The sequence below is a fragment of the Microtus ochrogaster genome, linkage group LG2 (genome assembly GCF_000317375.1).
Source record: "Microtus ochrogaster isolate Prairie Vole_2 linkage group LG2, MicOch1.0, whole genome shotgun sequence".
Classification (NCBI taxonomy): Eukaryota; Metazoa; Chordata; class Mammalia; order Rodentia; family Cricetidae; genus Microtus; species Microtus ochrogaster.
Window position 1 is genome coordinate 33,553,178 of NC_022028.1, and position 25,995 is coordinate 33,579,172.

At 53.2% G+C, this 25,995-nt stretch overlaps 2 protein-coding genes across 3 annotated transcripts in view; both read right to left on the bottom strand.

Annotated features, from left to right (window-relative positions):
- The window catches only part of Slc29a3 (solute carrier family 29 member 3), a 33,138-nt gene extending 31,864 nt beyond the window's left edge, over positions 1–1,274 (bottom strand). The window contains exon 1 of the mRNA XM_013351144.2: positions 1,192–1,274. Coding sequence (XP_013206598.1) covers position 1,192 — 1 coding nt within the window. The 5' untranslated portion in view covers positions 1,193–1,274. The remainder of the gene's footprint in view (positions 1–1,191) is intronic.
- A 6,714-nt stretch (positions 1,275–7,988) lies between these two features.
- The window catches only part of Unc5b (unc-5 netrin receptor B), a 67,747-nt gene continuing 49,740 nt past the window's right edge, over positions 7,989–25,995 (bottom strand). Inside the window, exons 3-17 of one of the 2 annotated variants that reach the window (XM_005360078.3) lie at positions 25,798–25,941; positions 25,365–25,468; positions 24,302–24,482; positions 23,416–23,583; positions 22,649–22,813; positions 22,411–22,443; positions 20,135–20,329; positions 19,494–19,883; positions 18,825–18,912; positions 16,639–16,807; positions 16,313–16,546; positions 14,115–14,264; positions 13,256–13,420; positions 12,019–12,200; positions 7,989–10,125 (exon numbers count right to left, since the gene is read on the bottom strand). In XM_005360078.3, the coding sequence (XP_005360135.1) occupies positions 9,960–10,125; positions 12,019–12,200; positions 13,256–13,420; positions 14,115–14,264; positions 16,313–16,546; positions 16,639–16,807; positions 18,825–18,912; positions 19,494–19,883; positions 20,135–20,329; positions 22,411–22,443; positions 22,649–22,813; positions 23,416–23,583; positions 24,302–24,482; positions 25,365–25,468; positions 25,798–25,941 (2,534 nt within the window). In that variant the 3' untranslated portion in view covers positions 7,989–9,959. The remainder of the gene's footprint in view (positions 10,126–12,018; positions 12,201–13,255; positions 13,421–14,114; positions 14,265–16,312; positions 16,547–16,638; positions 16,808–18,824; positions 18,913–19,493; positions 19,884–20,134; positions 20,330–22,410; positions 22,444–22,648; positions 22,814–23,415; positions 23,584–24,301; positions 24,483–25,364; positions 25,469–25,797; positions 25,942–25,995) is intronic. The other variant, XM_005360079.3, reaches the window with a different exon arrangement.

The window sequence follows — 25,995 nt, forward strand, 5'->3', positions numbered from 1 at the left end:
AGGAATGATACTCTGCTGGTTCCAAGTCCCAGCAGCCCTCCCTCTGAAGGCATCCTGCAGCAAGGAGCTACAAGCAGAGAAGGCCCAAGGGGACCATCATTAACACTGCTGAACGAATGGACTCTGTAGGACCAGACATCACCCTGGACTGCTTGCTGCAGCTGAGCCCTGGAGCAGGTAGGCAGGAGGTTCTACAGGGTTCTGTCAGGGTGAGCAGGGCCCCTCTTATAGCCTTGAGTCACGTGCAGATCAAAGATGACCATCTAACCAGACAGGGTATGCATGGAGACACACACACACACACACACACACACACACACACGCACACATGAGCACGCTTAAGAACACTTGTTCTTTCAAAGGATGTGAGTTCAGATCCCAGCACCCAAGGCAGGTGGCTCAACTACTTGTAACTCCAGTTCTAGGCGATTCAATGCCCTCTCCTAGTTTTTGCGGGCACCTGAAAGAACTTGTGCATACTCACACAAAGACACACGTATATACACTTAATTATTTTTAAATGTCAAAGAAAACCATGAACCGCAGAAGCCACCAGAGAACTGGCAAGGAGCCGTTCCCAGAAGTTCAGGCTAGGAGGGTAGGTGCAGGGCCCAGTGAGGGTGACCCAGACCCACACAGGGCTGGAGCCCCTTCTCAGCTGCGGGTGTCTATTCATCAAGGACCATTCAGCCTTGACCAAGCATCTGAAGTTGCCAGGGATCCTCTCTAACCGGGTCACCGGCGGTGCAGCAGACTGAGCAAAACCTTATTACTCTTTATAAAAGGTAGCTGTGGCTTTGGATGAACAGAGAAAGACAAAGAAAGGAGGGGAGGCCAAGAGCTTCCCCAGGCCAGGCTACCCCTGCCCCTGCCTAGAGTCCTGCGGTAAGGGCCAGTCAGAGCTGGAAAGAGTGAGAGCCTGGGGACAGAAAAGATACCTGGCCAGTGCGTGTGCCTCCATGACTCCTGAGGACACAGGCTGGGGGATGAAGAGCGAGCCTGACAGCAGGCTGGGACAAGTTCCCTTGGCAGAGGCAGCTGTGACACCCTATCTGGACCCACAAAGCCTTCTGGATCCTTCAGGCTGACCTGTCCCCACACGTAGGACCAGAGAGTGAGGCAGGGAGCCCAGGTTCAGCCTCGGAAGGGGGAGATCCAGCCAAACATGGGGGCCACCGCGCCCGCACTTACTGTCGCTGTCGCTGCTACCTCCACCAGGTCCCGGGAGCCGGGCCTCTGCGACTAGGGCTCAGCCAGGCCGGGCTCCACCCTTGCCCTCCCACTCGCCCTCCTCAGCTCTCCCCGCCCCGGGCTCCCAGCGCTTCCGGGTTTGCCGACGCCTCCCTCTGGGCCCCTCCCCACATGCGCGCCCCCGCCTGGCGCACGGCAGCAACTGCAGGCGTCCAATCGCAAAGAGCAGAAAGTGAGTCTCTGGGCCAGGTCCCGCCCTGCTCCCCTGTTAGCACCTTCCCAAGGGAGGGACTCGGGTTCGGGGCCACCTCAGCTACATAGTAAGTTTGATGTCAACCCAGGCTACTAAAGCCACACGTACACACCTAGATACATCCATGCACACTCATATACATATGTATGCTCGTACACACATGCATACATGTATGCACGCACACATCACATGCGTGCTGATATATACACATGTACACACACTCACACATATACATACAGAGGTGAGGCTCCAAAATTAGCATATCTCAAAAACATCCTCAAGTGCAAGAGGAAGAATGGGGACCAGAACACGGCCCTGTGGGAGAGCACCAGCCGGCATGCTCCAGACCACCCCAGGCTCATCCCATACACAGAGTGGGTTAGGGGGCCTCAGGATCAGGAAAAATCAGCAAACAAGAAATTAACCTGTACAGTTCTCCTTGTCTCCCTGTGTCGTTTACTGTAATCAAATCCTGAGTAAAACCAACTTGGGGAGGAAGGGGTTAATTTCACCTTAGCATTCCACTGAGAGAAGTCAGAGCAGAAACTGAGGCAGGATGCTGAAAGCAAGAACCAAAGCAGAACCCAAGAAGAACTTCGGCTTACAGGACTTGCTCTCAGTGGCTTGCTCAGTCGTGTGTGTGTGTGTGTGTGTGTGTGTGTGTGTGTGTGTGTTTGAGACAGGGTTTCTCTGTGTAGCCCTGTCCATCCTGGAACTCACTTTGTAGACCAGGCTGGCCTTGAACTCACAGAGATCTGCCTGCCTCTGTCTCCCAAGTGCTGGGATTAAAGGCGTGCGCCACCACCGCCCAGCTTCAGTTTTATTTCTTATACAGTTGAAGACCATCTGCTCAGAATGGAATGGGCCCTTCACATCAGTCGTTGATCAATATCATTGCACCCGGAGTCTTTGTTTTTCGTTTTTGTTTTTTCTAAACCATATGGTCTTTTCCCAAACTGGCCAACATGTAGAAAGACTGTGGAAGTGCTCAGCCCTAAAAGGAGCATCTAATACCACACCCTTCCTCTCAGGGGAGACTCAGGGGTCACTGAAAAGGGGTAGAAAGATTGTAAGAGGCAGACGTGGAACATGACTGCAAGGAAACAGTTTGGGGGTACAACAGGGAAGCTGCACGTATGAACGCACAGGGGTTGTTATAGCAGGCACAAGACTCATGCAAACTTAACCAGACAGAAATCCCATTGTGGAGGGGCATGGCGGTCAGAAGGTAGGGCAATTCCACCCCTACCGGAAGCGCTGTTAGGAGAGAGAGTCAGTATTCCTTCAGGGTGTGACGCCTGATAGGTAGACCACTCTCCAGGGCAGGCGCTACACGGGAGAATTTAGACAACAGACATTGAACTCCATCAGGAGAGGCGGGGGGAGGGGGGCACTTGAGCCAGGGAGCACAGCAAATTAGGTAGACAGGGAGTTGGGGGTGAGCAAGATCAAAATACATTCTATGAAATTCTTTAAAAAGTAACGCAATTGTTAAAAATTTAAACTCACGAAAGAAATTGTGTATACACATTTCCAACAAAGTTAGTTGATACTTTTGTCCCCAAAACAAAGCAAAACAGATAGGATCTCCCTATGAAGTCCTTCTTACTGTCTCACAGGTGGTAGGAGTACCTTCTTTGGACTCAGCCTGGCAGGCGCAAGCTTGTCCGTCGGAATTTACTGGTAAGTGCTGCCATCTTGTGGCCACTTTCCTGCCACTGCGCAAGCTTCTGGTTTAGGCTCACCAGAATTTCTGGGCTCCCAGAAGGAAAACACTCTTTTAACATTCCTACAAAAACTAGTTCTAATCCAAGTCCCTCCCCAAGCTGACTCAAGTCATCTCTCCTTGCTATATGCTGGCTCATCCACTTCCTCAGAAAGTTCTGACCTTTAGGGAACTCCAGCCCTTAAATCCTCTGCCCCTGCTTCATACGCGGGCACCCACTTTACTTTCATCCCTAGATTACTTAGAGCCTGAGGTCTTAGTAACCACCCTGAATGCCCATATCTCTGTTTCCCTGGTGCCACTTTGGGAGGCAACTCTGGGTAGCTCACTTCGACCAACAGCAGTCGGGTGGGTCTATGCAAATCCATGACCACCAACCCAAGTAGGAGCATTCCAGTGTTCCACACACACCTCAACTTCTCTTTCACCTGCCTCAAACCGCAGCACCATATTCCACCAGCATGGACTGTCCTCCCATCCCCTTTATAGAAAAGATGTTCACCCTGCCCTGTATCCCTACCCCAGTTCTACATTTACAATGAGGAAGTTTCTCTACCACTGCCTACTTAGTCTGGTCCCCTCTCTGCTGCCCCACCCCGCCCCACTCAGGAGCCTCTTGGACCCACACTTTCTCACTTTCTCTCTCTCTCTCTCTCTCTCTCTCTCTCTCCCTTTCTCTCTCCTTTCTGATCTCTCGTGCCCTGGCTCCCTAGGAAGTGCAATCTGCATAGAGATCTGTATTCAGACCTCAGGTGGTGTTTGTGAATGAATGCAGATCATAACAACCCCACCAGCCACATCCAGTCCGTGTTAGCTAGCTTTCCGGCTGCTGTGCTAAGATACTGTGCAGAAGGAACTTAATGGAGGCCTGTTCTTGGCTCACAGTTTGCTGGCTCCACAGTCTGTCATGGGGGTGGAGAAATCTTGGGAGGAAGAGCAGAGTTGAGGCAGCTGGTCACCTGACATGCCTGATGGGGCAGAGTTAAATGAAGGCTGCCCAGCCAGGGACCCCAGTCCATGGGATGGTACCTACCACATTGGTACCAACCAACCAAAGCTGGCTTTCCCAGTTCCATTACTCTAGACAACCTTCACAGACAGCCTTGCTTGCGTCTTCTATCAGGACTCAGGGTTAACCATCACACAGCAGGGCTATGCTTGTGCCCAGTAACGTCTTCATTTCTGCTCACTATAGCCTAAAATGAATGCCCTTTATGCTCTGCAGAGTAAAGTGTTTATTACCCTATGGGCGGTGCCCAGCAAGCACAACCGGCTCTGTCTTGTGGTTTGGGCGGCATCGTCAGGTTCAGAGGCTGAGGTGCCAATTGCCTTCCTCTCCTGTTGGTGTGTCTGCCTCAGGATGGTCCTGGCCATCGCCGAAAGCTTACTGCAGTACTTCGCTTCATTACGGTGATGGCTTCTGAGGGTGATAATCTTTTCGGGACCCAGGAATTATCCGGGGTGGAGTCTCACGAGGCTGACCTCCAGCTCACTTATATAAATAAGGATGGCCTCTGAGCTCTCCATCCTCCTGTACTTGGGATTACAGTTGGCTAATTTTCATCTCTAGGTGAAGGAGTGTCCAGGTCATTTTGGAAGGAAATCACAGCAGACAGAGATACTGTGTCAGAGAGACCCCAAGACACCCCTGTGCTACAGCCCCTGCCCTGCCGGGTCTTGTGTTACTACTCTGTAGCTTAGTTCTACAGTGTTTGAGAACTCACTTTGATGCCCCCATTTCTCGTTGCCACAGCTGCTGTTGTTTCAGTCAGGTGCCCCTTCCCACCATCCCTTGCTCAATCCTTCTCTAAGTTTGCCTCCACCTACAAACATTCTTGTTTCTGTCAAGGTCAGTCTTTAGAAGGACAGCCTCGGGGTCACCAGATAACTCAGTGGGTAAGAGTAGGGGAATGTTGTCCTCTGACCCCCCCCCCCCGCTGTGGTACGTGTATGCTCTTTCTCCTCCCCATTAAAAATAAATACATATTTTTAAAAGAAGGCTCTCAAATTCTAGTCGGTTTTCTTTTCATTTTTTTATCACCATTTGCTTCCAATGGAGCTTTCTGTGATCCAGCGCTAAGTCTCATTGCTATTCCCATTTCACACCAGAGGAGGGCGCTTCTTGGAGTCCTGGAGAAAAGCATGCCAAGCTCCCTCCTTGGGTTGCGGTCAGATCCTCCTAGATTCCAACCACATCAGTTTTTAGGCGCCACCTAGTGGTTGCTTTCTTTTCTTTTTAAATAATTTCTTTTTGCGGATCTCTGTGAGTTCGAGACCAGCCTGGTCTACAGAGCTAGTTCCAGGACAGGCTCCAAAGCCACAGAGAAACCCTGTCTCGAAAAACAAAACAAAAAATAAATAAATAAATAATTTCTTTTTATCTTGACTGGTGTTTTGCCTGCATGTATGTTTGTGAGAGGGCGTCAGATCTTAGAGTTACAGACAGTTGTGAGCTGCCATGTGGGTGCTGGGAACCGAACACGGATCATTTGGAAGAGCAGTCAGTGCTCTTAACCACTGAGCCATCTCTCCAGCCCCCGTGGTTGCTTTCTTATTGTCCCTGGGACACATTGGCTTCACGGTGTAGAATGTGGCTTAGCCATAGTACCCAAGGCCAGGCATTCCAGGAAGCTCTGAAAACCTTTCCTTCACGTCCAAGTCCACACTAAGCCGTACTGCCCCTATTCTGCTGTGGCATCTATGTAGTTTCATCAAAGTGGAGACCGGCTGTTAAGTAGAGGGCAAGGAAGACCTCCTTCCACCCCAGAAAGTGTTGCAGCAGCGACTTCTCTTGCTTCCTACTTAGAGACACCACGGCTTTAACCTCAGTCCAGGTACTAAGTTTTGAGGCCTTTGTGATCTAGGGTTAATGGTGACTTGGGCGAGCCCTTGTCCTCACTTCTTTCTCCTGCTGCCAACCACTGGGCCTCATAACCCTTGCCCAGGACCACACTGTCTCCACCCCACAAATCCCATGCACACTGTTGTCTCCACCCCACTAATCCCAAGACAACCACCCTCTCCCAAGGCAAGATGGACCCCTACCCTTCTTGTTCTCACCCTGCCCCCGGTGTACCCTCTGTAGATTTCACTATTTTACTCTATGGGTTTCCCAGCTTGGCTCACTCCCCATGCCCCACCCTACCCCAGGATACATCCACCTGCCTTGTCAGATCAATACATTCCCCTTGAATCCCCAGACCACAGACCTTCACCCCGTGGCAGCTTCTGGGGCCTAGAAACTCGCTGAACGTGGCTGTCCCAGATCTTGGCTGCCCGGGCAGTGAAAGCAGGCCAAGGGGAAGCGTACACACACAAGTGTGCACACACTGTCTGCCCTGCCTCCCACCAGACTGTGGACACTCAGAGGACCATGGATTTCCCTTCTTATTAACTGCTCATCTTGGACCTGCCTCACTGGCTTTCCACGCTGGGATGGCCCCAGAGCCAGCCACAGGTGCTGGGGTCCAGAGCTGGCAAGGCCCCGTTGGAACCTTGATGTCTGCAGACACCAAGGGTCTTACCACGGGGACAGTAAGAAAGCAACCACTAGGTGGCGCCACCCTTACATGTGTGTTGGGCATCTTGATCCTCTTGGGGACTGCCAACCAGACCCAACTCACAGGGTGAGGCGTGAGATCCACGGGGTTAAATGGAAGTAACTAGCAATCATGAAGATTAAAAAAATGCACCCCTCCGCCTGCACATCCGCCCATCTACGATAACTGCCACACGTCCATTGATTTCATCAGCAGGAATCACCTGCTGGGAGGACACAGGTTGCTGTCTGTCATCCGTGTGGGACGCTGCCACCCTCCTCCTTAGATGGGGAATCTATCCAGGCTGTAAACAGCTCAGCTGTGCCTGGCAGCCAACCACACAAAGAGTGTGTTCAGGTCGCTTGTCCTGCCTGCACAGCATCCCCACACCACACTGAATAGACCCTCCCCCATGCCCAGCCTCAGTTGGGATGCATCCTTCTGACTGGGGAGGCAGACGGGTGCTGGTCTCTGTCCATCAGCCCTCCCACCTGGGCTCTGGGTTTTAAGCCCTGGCTGGAGAGCAGGGCAAGGCCCAGGCCCTTCTTGAGGTCCTAACCTGCTGTGTAGCTGTCGGCAAGCCCGTTCCCTCTTGAACCATTTTCCCTTCTGTAAGGTGAGGCTGTTGAGCTGGACCAAGGGTTGGAGCTCTGAACTGCTGTGGAATTATAGGAAGAACGAGACAGTCACACCCAACTGCCGTTAAAAGACCAAGAAGACATCAGACCAAGACCTGGATTTTTTTTTTTAATTAGACTAGGAAATATAATTTATTTCATAAAAATTAATCTTGTTACAAGAAGAATGCTAAAGGTTATTTACAGGTTGTTTACAGAATGAACGGGTGGGGCTGGGACCATCCCCGGCATATTGGAATCCAGGGACAGAGCCATGTTCACAGCCCTGCATTCAAGCTCCCGGCCACCAGCCCTCTGAGGGTGAGTGGAAGGGGCTGACTCAGATGCCTGGGAGCTTCAAGATGGGGACCAGAGTGCCCTGGAAGTCCAGGGATGAGGAGGGTCCCCATCCCTCAGGAGGTGTCTGGCCAGGGCTCAGAATCATGGGCCCCAGAAGAGGGCAGGAGAGGCACATAGGAGATATGCTGACTGACCCTGTGACTCGGAAACAGCAAACAGGCATGCCCACCTCCAGTGGCACAAGCCTGGGTGGAGAGTCCCTGTCGCTAGATGGGACCACTGGTGGGCCTTTTGGGCGGGGTTCCCTTATGTGTCCAAGTTGATAAGCACATGCATGCACACACACGCCCGACACACACACACACACACACACACACACACACACACACACACGTACGTACGCATATGCTTGCAAACACACATATACCCTGCAGGACCCTGCAACACCAAGCCGGCCAGGAACAGGAGGAGGAGGATCCAGCTCATTGGAGGCAGGAGTGGAAAGCCCAACCCAACAGCCCTGGCTCAGTTCATAGCTGGCAGATATTACCTGGGTTGCTGCTACCAAACTGCCCACTTGGAGTCCTGCCCTAGGCTCCCGCTAACTGGGACCCGCTCACCAAGTGCTCCCACTAGCGTCCAGGCAGGCAGGTTTCTGAGGATGGGCAAGGGAAGGCATACAGACCACAATCGACTTCAGATTCCCTTCTGAAGCCCAGAAAAGGGTGAGACCCCAAGGGGTCTCATGGAGCTTCTAGGATAAAAAGGAGCCCAGAGACAGCAGTTATGTGCCCGAAGTCACACAGCACGGCCAGAACTTGGTTCCTGGTCTAGACTCCCAGGGTGCAGATGGACAGAGGCCCCTTCTGTGCATAGGCTAACAGTGACCAGCAGGGACGGGCATCTTTGGCAGGAAAAGTTCAGGGTCACTGTCTGAGGCAGTATTTACCTAGGTGCTAGGGGCACGTTGGTTTCAATCTAAGACCCACCTCAGGAACCGTAGCAGAGAAGCCAGGACACAGATGCTTGCTGGGTCTGTGACTGTGAAACCTGCTTCCCCTCAGAAGCCCCAACTTCCAAAGTCCAGAACGTGCCCAGACTGGTCTCAATGGCAGTTCAGGAACAGGCCATGGCCAAGAGTGAAGGTGTCTACTTAGTCTCCTGACCCCAGCAGGAGAGTGAACGGGTGAACCAAGGTCTAGAGGTGCAGGGGTGGGGACCGGCCAGTACCAGCCTAGACACAAGGCCATTCAGCCTGAGAGAGAATCTGGAGGACCCCTCCTTCTCTGCAGGAGCCTCACCTCTCGGCCACATTACTAAACCAGGCTGGTAAGACAGACCTGAACAGTCTTCCCACGTCGCAGCAGGCCTGGGCCTTCAGCTGGAGTCTCAGAAACCCAGAAGGCCATAGAAGGGCATCTGCCTGGGGCACTGGAGGGTGGGAGAACCACCAGGTCCCAGCCAGCTGCTGCTTCTGATTTTAGAACTCAATGCCATGGCTAAAATCCTGTATCATCTCCCTGCACAGCCGGGGAAACTGAGGCCATGTCAGAATTTAGCCCACAATGGATTCATTTCCCTGACCACACCCATGCACACACACATTTGTGCAAACACGTGCCCATGAATGCACTCATCTACGGCCCAAGTCACAAGCACACCAACTCCTAACCACACTGGAGAATAAAAGTCCCCCCCACCCCTCTTCTTTTCTCACTTTTTTGTTAGTATTTTTTTTTTAAAAAAAGGACCTATCCAAGTATCTGGATAATAAATCATTTGCGTTTCCTAAGAAACTGTTTTTGTTTTTGTTTTCCCTTGTGGTTTTTGCTGACTTCTAAAGCATTCATTCACTCATTCATTCATTCATTCTTCCTTTCTTCTTTTTTGTTTCTTATGGACAGAAAACAGCAGTTTGTCTGAACCGAACTCAACTTTCATAGAGGTCCAGGGATAGCAGAGAGGTCCCTAGCCAAGGACAATGTGGTGAACACAGAATTGAAACCTGTGGACCACCAAAGTCACAGGGCTGAGGGTAGTGGGCTGTGAAGGGGGAAAGCCTCTGGCCTTAGGTTGCCCAGAGGCCTCAACCCATCCCAGTGCGAGCCAGGAAACAGTGGGGCAAGGATCCTGGCCTCTCAGCAGTAGAACACAGAGGTTTTCTAAGGCTGGTGGTGGTCTGAGGGTTGCGGCAGGGAGGGGGGTGGGGGACCATTCCAGCTGTGAGCCAGGGATGGCAAAGGCTGGACACCCCCACAGGGAGGCTGCTAGGCCTCCTTGCACTGTCTCAGACTGTCTCATACTGGTCCCCGCTTGCCTGTGGTCACAAGCACTCAGCAGTCCCCATCAGTAGCCATGGCCACCAGCATCTCGCTCTTGCCCATCTCCTCCAAGGCACTGGCCAGGCTGTTGAGATCCCCATCATCTTGCTGCAGGGCTTCCCAGAGGTCCAAGATTACACCCGTGGGACTAGTTTTGGTGGCAAAGTAATTCAAGTACCTGTTGGAAGGAAAGAGAAATGTTGGCGTCCCTGAAGTGATCAGCCTTTGAGGTGGGAAGGTCCAGGAGGTGGAAGACTGTAGGCTCCAGAGTCATGGGCCTAAATCCTACGTCATCTGAGTGTAGGCAGCGCAGCCCTATGTAAATCAGGGCACTCTCTAATAAGACTGATCCCGTCTCCAAAATAGGAACCACGCCAGTCATCTCCTGTTAGAGCCTGGGAATACAGCCTTCCTGAAAAGTCTCATGGATGGACAGCCTGATCTCCTACAAGCAGTGTTAGAGGTGGGACTTTGAGCAAGGGCCGGGGTCATGAGCAGATTCAACAACAGATAAACTCACGGAGGGGCTCAACATCGGAATAAGGGCTGGCAAAACAGTTCTGTGGGTAAATGCAAAGACTCGAGCTCAAAGTCCTGGTACTGACATAAAAGTCACATGCATACCATAAATGTCTATAATCCCCGTGTTCCCTTCAGGTAGATGGGAAGCAGAGACAAGGTGGCAGCTCCTGGGGTTAGCCTGGCACACATGGCAGAAGAACAAAGAGACCCCATCTCAAACATAGTGAAAGGTGGGGCCTGACACCCAAGGTTGTCCCGACTTCCACACATGCTCCATGCAGTATGTTACATACACATGTTCTAAACACACATATGTGACATCTAAATAGATGGTTGGCGGAAGGTGGGGCATGGTGGGAGAGAACGGTCGGTTGCTGGGGCCTTTCTAGTCTACTTCTGAGGTGACATTGCTCCATCATAGTGAACCCTCCTGCCACAGTGGTTAGCTTTGCTCTGACGTACAGCACTGGCAAAAGCAGAGCAAGGACCAAAGCCTCTGGAAGTGTGGACCGAGATCCATCTTGACCCCTTTAAACTGCCCAATGAATTCCACAGTGATGAAGAGTTGTCTCCCACATCCCTTCACACTGCTGGGGAGGCCTGAGCTCTCCCAAACCACCCTCATCTGGTTCATCAACATCATGGAAAGATGCTGGGACCCTGAAAGACCTTCCAGGCTGGCAGGCCACACTCTTTCTGACTCTGACATTCACTTTTGTTCCGGGCCTGATCCTACAGCACAAGCTCTGCTGAGGGTAGGAGCAGAGTTATCTTTCTAAGCCCTCCTACTTTCTGGTAACCAGTTGTTTTTAATTTTAACATGTGTGCACGTGTATGTGCGTATGTGTGCGCGTGTGTAAGCCAGAGGACAATCTCCTGTGTCATCCTTAAGAACACCATCCACCTCATTTGACGCAGGGTCTCTTATTGGCCTGGAGTTCACCATTTAGCTAGACTGCCTGGCTAGCATTTCCCAGGGATCTTCCTGCCTCCGTCTCCACATTGCTGGGATTATACATATGTGTTAGTGCATGCCTGGCGTTTTGACGTGGGTTCTGGGGCTTGAACTCAGGTCCTCAGGTTTATGAAGTAAGCGCTTCACTGACTGAGCCATCTTTTATACCTGCTCAAGGCCATGGATAAGAATTTCTAGTGAGTGACCATTTAACATTTTTACCACGTATATCTGGCATTCAGAGTTCCCTAAGAGAGCCTGGGCACCGAGGCGCTAGTGATGAATGACCACAACTAGCTGGTGTCAGGGCTGGGTGTGCCCCTGGTATAGGCAGGGAAGTGTTTGCCTACACCGTGGAAGAGAGCAGGACTTAGAGAGTGGTGGTGTCACTTAAAAACCTACCTGGCTCACAGGTGTACTCTCTGAGAGGGACAGAGACCTCAGACTCAGTGCACGCAAACCCAGCTGCGGATCTGTCACTGATTACGGCACAAGGGGAACTGAGTCTTGGTCTGCTGGGATTATGCACCCCCCGCTGCCCTGCCATACCCTGAGGACGAGGGAATAGGGGTGACTGTGGCTTGGGATGCTCACCGGTCCATCGACAGTTTCTGGGCCAACAGCCGCCAGTCGTTGCCCCGGGAGCTAGGGGCATCAAGGCTGTGGCAGATCTTCTGGCGGATGGACAGTGGTATCTTGAAGGCATAGGGTCCCAGCTGGGTGGTGACAGCATTGCCGGGGGCAGAGCAGAGTGCATCCAGGGAGCCAGCAGGTGTCTGGAAGAGAAGGGATGAAAGTGAAGTAGCCACAGTGCCGGGACAGGAGCTCACCCAGTCTCCTGCCCGGAGAGCGGCTTAAGGGCCGAGGCTGTAGCTTAATTGGTAGAGTGCTCGCCTGGCTCTAGTGTAGAGCCCTGGGCTCTATACTCAGCTTCGTCTCCTCTAGGCTCTCTCTAGCCACCCACTTCTGCAGGGCAAGGGTTGCTTGCTGCATGCCGGGTGTGATCTTGCTTGGGATCAGCCTGGGCACATGCTGACTTAAGTCTTGGGAGGAGGAAACCCCAGGAGCCTAACCAATGAAGACCAGCTTTGATACAGGTGCAAAACAGAACCTAGAGAGGACAGGTGATCTACCTGGGGCAGAGCTGGCTGTGTGGAGAGCTTTCTACTACACTGGTCACCTTAGGAGTCCTGGCTTTGTTAAGAGGTTAGGAGTCACAGGCCAGTTTTTACCTTGGCCAGGTTCAAAGTCAGCCTTGCTTGGTGGTCATGTGTAGTGTACTATACTCGCTTCCCTATGACCTTTTATCTATCTATCTATCTATCTATCTATCTATCTATCTATCTATCTATCTATCTATCTACCTACCTACCTACCTATTCATTCATTTATTTTTGAGGTGGGGTCTCATGTAGCCCAGGCTGTCCTCAAACTCACTATGTAGCCGAAGATGACCTTGGATCTTCTTGCCTCCACATCCCAAGTGTTGGGATTATGGGTGAACACCACCACACCTGGTGCATTTGATGGTGGAGCCCAAAGTACCATGCATGCTACAGAAGCACTCTGACAAGTGAGCCCCAGCCCTAGCCTTGAGACTTCCATCTTCCACAAGGGGACCACCACAACCCTCTCCCTGCAGGTGTGCCAACTTGATACGGTAATAAATGTCATATGAGCAGTGCTCAGCAAGTAACGGTTGCTTGCTCAGGGTGAGCAGATTCCTTTAGCGATTTTAGAGGGGGAAAGAAGAAATCTTCACGGGAGATGCTGGGGAATAAGGTGCTTGTGTACCAAAGCCTCAGTCCCCAGGGCTGTCACCGACCCTCACCTCGGCCAGCATGGTGTGCACCTGGAAGATCTGGCCTTCCCCTTCCACCTGCCGCACGCAGACTTTACAGGTGAACTCGGTGGAAGCCAGGCTGTGCCTCTCCAGGGTGAAAGTGCAGTGCAAGGCTTTCTGGCTGCCGTTCCAGATGTGGTAGAAGGGAATCTCCTATAGGAGAGGCAGGCATTCAGGGCTGCAGGTGAGACTGGGTATTTGCCAGAAGTGGGTGGGGACCAGCCTCAGGGAGGGCTGGGCCTCTGGGGGCAGCTCGAGTCTCTGTATGAAACGATTTGAGAGTAGGGAAAGCTGGCCAGCTACATGGTGCTGATCCATTGGTTCTGGGAGGGAGTTGAGAAAAGGGCCTGTGTGAGAGGAGAAGACAGGAGTGGTGTGTGTGTGCATGTGTGTGTGTGTGTGTGCATGTGTGTGTATATGATGTATATGTATATATGTCAGGGCACATACACAAGCTGGAGCAGGGAGCACCTAGGACTTCAATGGTGGCATATACTGCAAGATGGGACAGAGGGACACAAGTGCCAGAGACAAGCAGAATCAATCTGCAAAGGCTTGTATCTATTTAGATGGGTCTGGCCCCAGATCAGAAACTTGCAGTATAAAGGGCCTGAAGGGGGACGTGGGGGTGATGGGCATGGGTATTTGTGTGTGGAGAGGTGTAAGAGGGGCTGAAGATGTGGCTATCAGTGGCACAGAATTTAGGGTATGAAGATGGCTGGAAACCTGAAGGACGATAGAGTGGGGGAGACAGGACAGGGCTGAGGGACCTGGGAAACAGTGCCTGCTTCACTACAAAGGTGGAGTCGTGGATTCCTCCCTGCCCCTCCCCAGGCCCAGTGCTCACCTGGTACTTGGCCAGCAGCTTGCTCCTCCAGTGGGCATGCGGGATGTCATGGAGGGAAAGGCGCAGGTTGTGGTAACTGTCCTTGAAAAGCAGAGGCTTGGGCTCCTCTACCAAGTAGCCACCCAGAGTGCGCTCCAGCTCCAGCACTTCCTGTTGATGGGGCAGTGGGAGGGGCTTGTTACCCGTGGACCACACAAGCCGCTAGTCTGGGGCCAGACCCATCTGATCTAATTAAAAAGGTGTTTTGGATGAATGTGGGGGCAGATACATAAGTGGATGAATGGAAAATGAATGGGTGGGTGGGTGGATAGACGACAGACAGACAGACAGGCTTCCAGGCTATGGTAGATAAACAGATAATTGGCAAACTGGATAGATGATCTATGGATGGACAGATAGAGGGATAGACAGATACATATAGAGAACATAAATGTGGGTACCAGGAGATTGGAAGGAGAATTAGACGTACAGGTAGGATACTGACTGAGTAGATGGATCGGTGCACACAAAGATGTGCGGGTGGATGGACCGATCGAATGGATCACTGGATGGATGTGTGGGTTAGGCGGGTAAACAGATAAACAGATGGCTATACAAACAAGTAGGTATATGAATAGAAGAATATTTGGAAGGACAGTTACATGAACGAGGAGGTGGATAGTGGCTGGGTGGCCAAGGCTGTTTACCAATGAAGTGTATTGGAAGATGAGAAAAATGGTAGGTGGATAGATGGGGCTGCACCAAGCAAAGTATGCAGTCAGGCCAGAACACGTTGACCTTTGGCCAGGGTGAACACTAGCCAGCACCAATACCACCAGACCCAACTGCAGGGGATTGCCTGCAGTGTCCCAACCCTTTTGGAGGCCTCTTGGAATGTCAGGGTAGTACCGTCCCCACAGGGGACATTCCTTCTCCCACAGGGCCTTTTCATCTGTGTTGCATCAGTCATCAGTCCCCAGAACGGATCCTGAGAAAGCCACACGGGACTCAGAGACAGCGCGACTAGGAGAGACCCCAGCTCAGAGCCGGGGCAGGGAGGGCATCAGTCTGTCCTGTCTGTCAGAAAGACAGACTTCTGGTGAGGCTTCTGGAGGGCTGCTGCAAGAATGGAGAAGAGAGCCAGCTCTACATTCTCCAGTATCATGCTGGCATGAGACTGATGACCCGGGAATGGGACGGAGTTCAGAGAGGAAGGGACAGTGGCTTTGAGACATGCATGACAGGCGATGCCCACGTTGGGCTCGACATCTGCTGGTTTAACCCCCGCCCATCTATACCCAGCATCTCCTCATACGCCCTTGCATCTCCCTCATCTCTGGTCTCCATTGGCTTTTCTTTGTGTCTGCTAGAAGCCTGGGCTATCCTCGCTCATTCCTTCAGTCCCCAGTCTGTCTGTCCTACTGACCAGCCACAAGGTCCAGCCTCATCTCCTGGCCACTGCCACAGCCAGGTGAACTGGGATTCAGCCCCAGCTTCCTAACTGGCCTTTGCCTCTTGTTTACCAACACACACACACACATATGCGTGTGTACACATACATCATAGCCTCAGCTTCCTAACTGGCCTTTGCCTCTTGTTTACCAACACACACACACGCGTGTATACACACACATCATAGCCCCAGCTTCCTAACTGGCCTTTGCCTTGTTTGCCACACACACACATGCAAACACACACACACACACACACACACACACACACACACACACACACACCATAGCTGCAGACCACTCTACAGAGCACCTGTGAACAGGTGTCCGCTACAGCTGGGCCCCTTGCCCCTGGACAGCATCCCAGTTACCAAGCGCGACCCGAGCTCACTAACAAGCGGTTGTCTCTTCAGTACCCCCTCTCTCACTCACACAGTCACACACACACACCCTACACTGTTCACACACGCCGAGCTGCACACCCGTCTTGGCAGAAAGTTGTCCTGCTGGTTGGACATGTCCTTCCTCTTCTCAACCCAGAGTGACAACTTGCTATCCAGGGCTTAAGTCTCAGGCCCACTTTCTCAATCGCCTCAAAAGAGATCTCTCTGTCTCCCACCTCCAGCCCTGTCTGAGAGTCCAGTGCTGTTCTAATGGCTGATGAAAAGTAAGCATGGAGGTTAGCGCTGGAAAGAAGCCTGACAGAGACCACGCAGCCTGGGAGGGGAGCGAGCAACTGATGTCCCCGCAGTGTCCCCACGCTCCTACCTTCAATGCCACAGGCGTGTCCTCCAGACAGTAGACCCTGAGGCTATACTCCAGGGAAGTACAGAGGGCCGGGGCAAAGATGGCCAGCTGGAGCCGCTTGACTGCAGAGCGGGAGTAGGACTCGCCCGTGAACACATAGGTGCCCAGCTGGTCCAACAGGATGTGGCAGGACTTAGCCTCCAGCTGGCAGTAGCAGGGGGTGTTCAGGGTCTCCTCATCCAACGTCACCACCTCCTACAGGGGGAGAAGAGGATGCTGTCTTCTGGGCTGGGACGAGTCAGGAGAGGGGCAGGTCTGAGAGCCAGCCACGCCACCCGGCACCTCACCTCCCAGTGACCCTGATGGGTCTGGGTCTTGAGCTGGAAGATCCAGTCTCCAGCGATGACTTCAGCACAGTGGGGCACGGTGAGGATGACAGGGCGGCACAGGAGGAGGCCTGTGGGACCACAGGTCACTGAGGGGCTCAATACTGTCTGGGTCCCTTCCGAAAGTGGGCTAGGGGAGGGCAGAGGAAGGCAGTGAGCAAAGGCTGGAAGTACTCGTGCAGCAGGGACATACTCCACCCCTGCAGGGCCCCAACACCACCCCTGCAGGGCCTCCAACTCTACCCCTGCAGGGCCTCCAACTCTACCCCTGCAGGGTCCCCAACTCTACCCATGCAGGGTCCCCAACTCCACCCCTACAGGGCCCCCAACTCCACCCCTGCAAGACCCCCCAACTCCACCCCTGCAGGACCCCCAACACCACCCCTGCAGGACCTCCACCTCTACCCCTGCAGGGCCCCCCACTCCACCCCTGCAGGACCCCCAACACCACCCCTATAGGACCTCCACCTCTACTCTTGCAAGACCTCCACCTCTACCCATGCAGGGTCCCCAACTCCACCCCTATAGGGCCCCCAACTCTATCCCTGCAGGACCCCCAACACCACCCCTGTAGCACTTCCACCTCTATCCCCGCAGGACTCCCAACCGCACCCCTGCAGGACCCCCAACTCCACTCTTGCAGGGCCCCCACCTCCTCCACCCAGGGCCTGTACCAAGGCAGTGTCTGCCACTTGGGAGCCTGGGACTGCCAGGCACCACAGCAGTGGGAAGTAGGGATATGGCATAAATCGAAAATTGCAGTCTAGATTTTTTTGCTGTTACGTCAAAAGAGTCACAGCCAAAGTTTTGCACAGCCTTAAAGGTCTAGGGTTTTAGAGAACATTCTGGTCTTTCTTAAACTTTAAAACAAAACAAAGCAACAAAATAAAATTTAAAAAAAACCCCAAAAACAAAACAAAAACCAACCCATTTGAGGACATTAAAAACAAAATAAAACATAGTGGCATATGCCTTTCATCTCATCACTATGGGAGGCAGAGGCTGATCTGAGTTCGAGGCCAGCCTGGTCTACATAGTGAGTTCTAGGACAGCCATCCAGGGCTATACAGTGAGACCCTGTCTCAAAAAAACAAAGCCATTTGGTGTGTGTGTGTGTGTGTGTGTGTGTGTGTGTGTGTGTGTGTGTGTGTGTGTGTGTGTGTTTGCGTGTGTCTAAGTGAGAAGACAACTTATGGGAGTCAGTTCAGCTCTCTTCTACCACGTGGACTCTGGGGATGCAACCCAGGCTCGCTGACAAGCACTTTTACCCGCTGAGCCAGCTCACGAGCCAGCTTTTGATACATTTTGATTGCATGCTGTTACACTGCCCTCGGGAGAGTCGGTCCCATTCTACACAACCACCAGTGTGTCAGAAAGAGCGGTGTGCCCGTGCTCTTGGAGGCGTGCAGGGATTAACATGAGGAAAAACATCCTTACAGGTTCCTCAAGCAAAACCCTTCTTGTCTACCTGTGTAGTCTCATTAACTGTGACTGCAATTCAGACGGAACAACTTCTCATAAACAATGTACTTGGCGCGTGTACATATGAATCACTTGTTTGTGTTCTAGCCCCATGTTCAAACTGAGATGTCCAGTTTTTCTTACTAGCTGTTATAGTTATCTTCCCTGTCGATTTGACTGAGTTTGGGGTCACCGAGGAGATGAATCCCTGACCTGCCTGTTTGTGAGGGTGTTCCTTGAGGGGGTTCGGTAGGAGGAGAGGCCTACTTAGGTAGACAGTGTATCCTGTGGGCTAGGGACCCAGACTGGATGAAAAGGAAAGAAAAAGAGAGGGGAATGTTGGACCCTGATGCTCACCCTTCTCTGGTTCCAAGTATGGATGCTTCACGCTCCTGTGACCACAGCTAGAGAGGCTATCACTATGGTGAGCCCAAATTAACACCACCTCCTGAAGTTCTCATCATGCATTTTGCCACAGCAATGGCACAGAAACGATGCCCTCATTTATAAATCCCCTTTACATAGGAGAACTTGCTGCTGCTGGGTTTTACCCAGTTAGAACATGCTCTCTCTGGGGGACCCTGGGCACTGGGGACCAAGTTCTGAGGGGCACATGGAAATATCTGTGCCCCGGGTGGGCAGAGAAGAAGGGGCGTTTCCTGGCCAGGGCTGGACTGTCTACTCACAGGGTACTTTCAGCTTTGTTGATCAGCAGATACATCTCATAGAACTTGCCGGGGGGGATGGCTCCATTTGGCACCAACAGGCTGACCCCTAAGAAGGAAGGGAGAAAGGTCATCAGGAAGGGGGTTAGAGGAGGGAGAGGTGATGAGAAGAATGGGGTGAGACCTGGCTTAGGGAAGGGAAAGGATTAGGGAGAGATGTGGGGGCAAACACAGGGAAGAGTCAGGCCACTTGGGCATAGCTGATATGCCCAGGAATACAGGGGCCTCTAACATTGCTGGGGACGGGTGTGTGTGTGTGTGTGTGTGTGTGTGTGTGTGTGTGTGTGTGTGTGTGTTTGTGTTGGGGGGGATCAGAAAGCCCTTATGCTGGCTCCATGCTGGCTCAAGACAGGACCCTAAAAAGCTGCCAGCTGCTACTTTCACAAGAAGAGATGGGCACCCCTGCCCTGCAGTCAGTCACAACTAAGACCTCTCTGTGGGACTCTAATGATAAGAGTTGTTCTCCCACCCTGACAGGGGCAGGGAGGCCACTCCCAGTGGTTGATCCAAGACTTCCCTGGCTTAGAGAGGCCCAGGCCGGCCTGATCTCAAGTCTTCTACCAGACTTCTCTATGTATTATCTACCTGGAGCTTTACTTTCCCATCTGAGCAATAGGTTCAAAGGCCTACCTGTGCCAGGAATGCTCAGCCTCCCACCCAGGCAGCCAAAGGTGCCGCTGAGGCTGCTGCTGGGGTCTCGAGGTAGGCCCAGGAGCTGCTGGGAACCAAGGCTGGCACTGCGCAGGTGCAGCAAGTGGGCGTCCCGGGAGAAATCGCCTGGGTATGTGCCGGGCGGTAGAACGCCCAGCAGGTCAGCTCCATCAGCTAGGCCAGATCCAGAGCCGGTGGTGCTGGAGTTATAGACCTTGATCTTGAGGCTGGGCAGGGGATCCAGCAGGGGTGAGTTCGTCATAGGGATCTTATCAGCGGAGTCCTGCAGGGCATAGACGGGCCCACGGTAGATGCCGGCACTGGCTGTCAGGTCCGGAGGGGCAGCAGGGTGCAGGAGCTGCGGGTTGTCTGCAGGGGTGAATGCGATTGTCAGAATCACTTTCCCTGCCCCTCACCACCCTGGCCCTGCCCACTCTGCTCCCTCCAGGCCTTCTGCCCTCTCCCCATGTCTAGCCACAGAAGGCTCAATTGCCACCTGTTACTTTAGACAAACGGATCAGAATACCAGGGAGCTGTCTGGACCCCAGCTCTGGTGACAGCTACACTACTCTGGGGTCCCCCAACCATTCCTGCTACCCCAGGTTTCTCCTGCTCCTTACTGGGCCTTGCAGTCTTGAAGTTGACAGGGTGGAAACCACCAGTGAGGGCAGCAGAGGAATCGGTGATGTCCGTGTCAAAGTCCCGGCAGTTTCTTCGGTACACGACCACGCCCACTGCCATGAGAACTGCCACAACCACGAAGATGGCCACCACGAGGCCTGCATACAGCGCCACATCTCCTGAGGGTTCCAGGACTGGAGAAGCAGTAGGGTTAAGTGAGGGGCAGGCCCTTTAGGGTCCCAAGGAAAACCTAGATTCTAGGCTTTGCCTGCCAAGATGACCTGCAGGCCTCAGGCAAATCTCACAACTCCCTCCTCCCCACCTCCTGACACCCCTCCCCCAGTCTATCTCTTCCTTAGTAGATTGTCTCAAAATCCCTACCCTGCTTATTACGTTGAAGGTAATAGAACCAATAAACCCGATTCACAAGCTCACGCATGGCTCACTGTTGAGGAGCCAGTGGTGTGAGGCTCAGAAACATGAGGACACACAACTCCACCTACATGACAAAGCTTCGCTCCACGCCTATCACTTCCATATGACCAAAGGCCCTGGCTCCCCGAAACCTTTTTAAGCAGTTTCCTCAACTATGCCAAGGATGGGAGGTGGAGTGGGCGAAGGGAGTGGGTGAAAGGCAGAGCAATGGATGGAGAGGCGGTGAGCAGATGGGCAAACAGAGATGGAACTGGGGGAGGCCACCTATGGCTACACCTCCTTCCTCCAGCAGGGGGCTGTGGTTGCAATTAACTACTCCTGGCCAGGCAGGAATGTGGCAAGGTCCGCAGGTCATTCTAGGAGGATGGGAGTATCCTGTCCACACCATCCCGTGTGCACTCAAATACACAGGCATATGTGGTTACTGAAAACTGAAACGTGACAGGTGTAACAAAGGGGCTGTGGGGTTTTTTTAAGTGAAATATAAATTTTATTTTATTTTATTTATTTTTTTAAATATTTATTTATTTATTATGTATACAACATTCTGCCTCCATGTATGCCCACACGCCAGAAGAGGGCGCCAGATCTCATTACAGATGGTTGTGAGCCATCATGTGGTTGCTGGGAAATTGAACCCAGGACCTCTGAAAGAACAGTCAGTGCTCTTAACCACTGAGCCATCTCTCCAGTCCAAACATAAATTTTAAAAGCCACCTGTGTTAAGTGACTATCACAGCAGCCAGCTCAGGCACAGTCAAGATGGAGGCCGCTGGATGGCTGCTCTTTGACCTTGCTTCTTTTGGGAGTTCCAAGAAGCTCCCATACATCATTAAAAACAGGGGAACTCTGGGAGAGGGAGCCTATGTTCCAAGACCTGGAAGTCTGCACCCGTGGGGGGAGTCCATGCCTCGTGGCATAGAAGGCCATGGCTTCCAGCTCTGTGAACCTGCCCATTTTCCACACTGTCTTTCTACCTAACAGTCCTCACTAGGACTCCCCAGAGTATCCTGGCAACCAGGGAGCTGCTAGAGACTCTTCCTCAGAGCTGACCTCCCCCTCTCTCCAGAGGCTCCTGTCCCAGCAGGCTGCTCCTCCCTAAGCTTGGCTGGCACACTATAATGTCCTCACTCGCACTGGGGGCCACTTGCTTGGCGATTTATACTCTCTAATCAGCCACCAGCCTGGCCTCTCGGGGCGCTGGGCTGAAGACTTCCCTGCAGGTTTTATGATTCCAGAACGATCTGAAATTGTTCTTTAATTACCACAGGCCGATCTGAGGGAGAGGTTGTATTGCCCTGATATTGCAGTTACAGCGGCAAGGGCCCTAGGGGCAGGAGGAGTCCCTTGGGAGCTGAATCAGAGCAATACTACTGGTGCCGGCCAGAGTTAACTTGGGAGGTGTGGCCCAGCTGCTAGGGGTACAGTGTGGGGAACAGAGGTGGACAGACATGACACCGTCTCCTGGCATGTCTCAGAGAGGAGGGACGATGATTAAGACCATCTGCTTTGGCCACAAAAATATCTGGGTTCAAGCCCTGGCTCTGCTACTTCCTGGTTTGCTCCTTGGACAAATTTCTTCTTCTCTCTGAGACTCAGTTTCCTATTCTATAACAGGAGGGTGAGGGGGAGTCCTGGGGCCTTTCTGTCAGCCAAGAGTCTGCTTGCCTCTCTGTGATAGGACTGTGGTAAAATGCATGAGGTACGGGGATCCCATGGTGTTGTACTGGGGGGAGATAGTGTCAGCTCTCCCTGCCTTTCACCCCACACCCGTGGCAAGCCAGCCAAGGAGAGCCAGGGATCCCCAGAAGAAAGAGGACAGTCATGAAATGGGACTTACGGTGGCTTTTAGGATCGTTTAGAGTTCTCTTATCTGTCAAGGGAAATAAAGGGAAAGACGATGATGACACCAGTGACAGCAAAAGGATGGTCGAGAAGGTCACGGGGGCACGGTATGGATGAAATGAAGGATGCAGGGCCAGACAGAGGCCCTGTGGGCTGCTCTGCTCAGGGTGGGCACAGCGGCCAAGGGCTGGGCAGGGGCAGAGGGGTCTGTCACCTGACTCCCGAGCACTCACTCTGCACGCACAGCCCGTCGGTGCAGTTCTTAGAGTCAAGCAGCGCCCCGCTGCAGTCGCGGCCTCCGTTCTGGGGTGGGGGCGCCATGCACTCACGGCTGCGCCAGTGCGCGCACTCGGTGCTGCAGGCCGACCACTTGCTCCACTCGGTCCATGCTCCGTCCACTGTGGGGGCACAGCACGTGCCGTTATGTATGCAGATAGCAACACAGACACAGTAATAACAGCACGGGCCTGTATACATACATGCACGCACGCACGCACGCAACATCAACAACCCAATCAACAAATAGATACCATGTCCACACAGCTGCAGGCTAGGGGCAGTTAGATGTGCTCAGGGGACAAGAACAAAGATACTTAAAGTTACGGGTACACAGAGAGCCTAAAACCCGGGTAAGAAAACAGCACAAAGTCACATATTCACCATCAAGGACAAGCACAGCTGGATGGACATGGACAGGGGAAGACAGACAGGGAGGAGGTTGCTAATAGGATGAGCAGCTGTGGCCAGCAGACATCTCAACAGATACATTCAGGATGTTTTCTGGGCCCCTAAGAGCTCTCAAAGCCAGAAGTCCTATCTAGCTCAGTTCACTGCCTCTGATTCCAGCTCTCCATCAGCCTGGGACAGACTCAGATGCTAGAGACGACAGAGGATGCCAAGGACCTGGGGTCTGGACACTTTGCTGCTCAGGGGAAGGTGACAATCCAACTCTGTACACATCCTGTAGGTAAAGGAGCCTGGGAGGGCATGTGACTCCTACCTGGGCACACGGTGGTGCAGGCTGTCTTCTGGAAGGCCTGTCCCTCACAAAAGGCCCCTCCGTTGAGTGGGGCTGGGTTGGTGCAGGTCCGCGTACGCTTCTGCCAGCCTCGGCCACATCGATTGGAGCAGGGTGACCACTCTGACCAGCTGGACCAGCCGCCATTCACTGTAGGGATGGGCCATCACACAGTTAGCACGGATCGGGGTTCCTCCTGGTATTTCATACCCATCACCTACCTTTACTAACCCAACCACTCCGGCTAGAACCCTTCCCCTACAGGACTGGGCACTGAGACACCACAATTGGAACCTGGCAGGGACTACGAGGTCACTATCCCATCCTGGCCTATTGTACAGTGACACAGGAAGACTGGAGGGTTAACATGTAACCAAGGTCACCCAGTGTGTGACGGTGTACCTGGGCTTTGACTTGGGACTGAATCCCAGGACCGGACTTCCTAGTACATTCCAGTTACCTCCACTATGGTTCTACGCTCTATCCTTGGGCCCCCAAAAAAGAGCAGAGAGCAGCATGCAGGCCTAACCGCATCCTTAACTCTACTGGGACAAAATGACTTGAGCATGGCGATCTGGCTGCAACCCTACCTTGGGCCTAAGTCAGGAGACGTGGGTCTATTTTTAGAAGTAGCCAAGGGGCCCAAAGAGTAGGGAAGTGCTCCTGGCTGGGGACCCAGAGTGTCTGACTTGGCCACTGATCTCTCTAGATTGCCTCTACATACAGTTGAGGGGGCCCACTGGCCCTTCTGGAGGTCAGGAGAGGGGGGATGTGCTACCTCAGGCCTCCCCCTAGCATCCGAGAACTCCCACCACAGAGGGTACCCAGGAGAAGCACAGTGTATCCCCAGCAAGGCACCCATGCACACCATAGACGATGACGGTGGCAGTGGTGCTCCGGCGCTTGGCCACAATATTCTTGGCCACACATGTGTAGTTGGCCGTGTCTGACAGGCGAGCCTGGCGGATGATGAGGTTGTGGTCAATGGTGAGCAGGAAGTTGGTGTCCTGAGTGGGGTCAATGACATCTTCATTCTTGAGCCATTCGACCTGTGGAGGGGAGCAATGAGGGCTCAGTTGTCTGCCTGCTGGTGCTGGGGATAGGCCTCCTGCAGAGGGGAGGAGGGGTCCAGGCGTAACTAGAATACCGGTCCTGCCTATATCCACACCTAGGTTCATGCCTGGCGGTAACAGGCACCAACAGCACTGTGGGAAACGTCATTTACCAGCAGATTGATCTTAGGAGACCCAGGGCCTCAAATCTTACCAACTGTAAGATGGACCCTGAATAACACCCACTCCACGGGGAAGGGGTGAACATCACACGCTTGGCTCAGAGAAGTACCAAACATGCACAGGCTGCTAGTGCCAGCCCTAACCGGACCCCCGAGCTCCTCAAAGCTGCAGCCCCCGCAGCAGGACCCCTGGGCTCAGTCCTCAGCTCTGCTACTCACAGCACCACAACAGAGATGGTCACCTCATCCCTCCCATCTCTAAAGGGGTGGCCTTGCCCACATTGCAGGGCTGCTGAGACCAGAGCCCAGCAGGTAGCAATCCCCCCACTCAGGTGCCCATGAGGGCACAGAAGCAGCCTAGGAGACCAGTACAAAGTTTGGGGTCTTGAAAGCTAAGTCCCCGAGTAAGAGGCCCATCCTTTGGTGCACAGCCATCTGTCCCCTGTGAACTTCTACAGCAGCGGAGGGCATGCGTGAGGAAAGAGGAAAACAGTGTCCAGCTGATAGAGTGGCTATCCGGTGGTATCTCCAGGTGTGGTTTCCTAGGTCTGTGTCAAGTGGGGGTGTCAGGCGCTAGACCTAGGGTCTACCCAAGGATCCCTGGGGTTCTCCTGTGAGGCAGAACCACAGAGGTCTGGAGGCTGTGTTATGGCAGCTGCTGGTAAGTGCCCTGCCTTGCTGGTCACATCCCTCTCACCTCAGCCACAGGCACTCCTTCCGGTGGGCGGCACTGCAGAAGGACCTCATGATCCAACGGTACCTCCTTTGCCAGAGGCTCCTGGTCAAAGTTCTTGCGCAGGTCTGCGAGGAAAAGAGTTTCAAGTCTTATCAGGTGAGTGCTGGATGGGAGCATGAAGTGCCTGTTGTAGCCACTAGGGGGCAGAGTATACCTAAGGACCTGTTTACAGGCTGCCTTCACCTGGGGAAACAGGGTCCACTCTGGGACCTTGCCTAGAAGCTGCTGGCTTCCCTCCACAGGTGGCAAGGGCTGCTGGAAACCCTGGGGCCTGAGGAGGCCTGGCTTCTGGGTCTAAGAGTCCACATGAGCTGGCATGCACATGTCCCCTTAATGGATATTTCTCTCTCTAACATTAGGAGGGAGACGGAGCAGGTTAATCAAGGTAGCATACAGGCAATGCGGATGTAGGCTCGGCGACTCTTGGTGGTTCCCGAAGAGCTCCAGGCTACACACTGGCACCAGTAGTCCTCCAGCCCAAAGAGCTCCTCCACCTGCTGTCTTGACACCTCGATCTGCACCTCTCGCACCCGCAAGCCTGGGAGAGAGAGAAGATGGGGTCCTCAGTGGCCGGGGAAGACACTACCTCCCT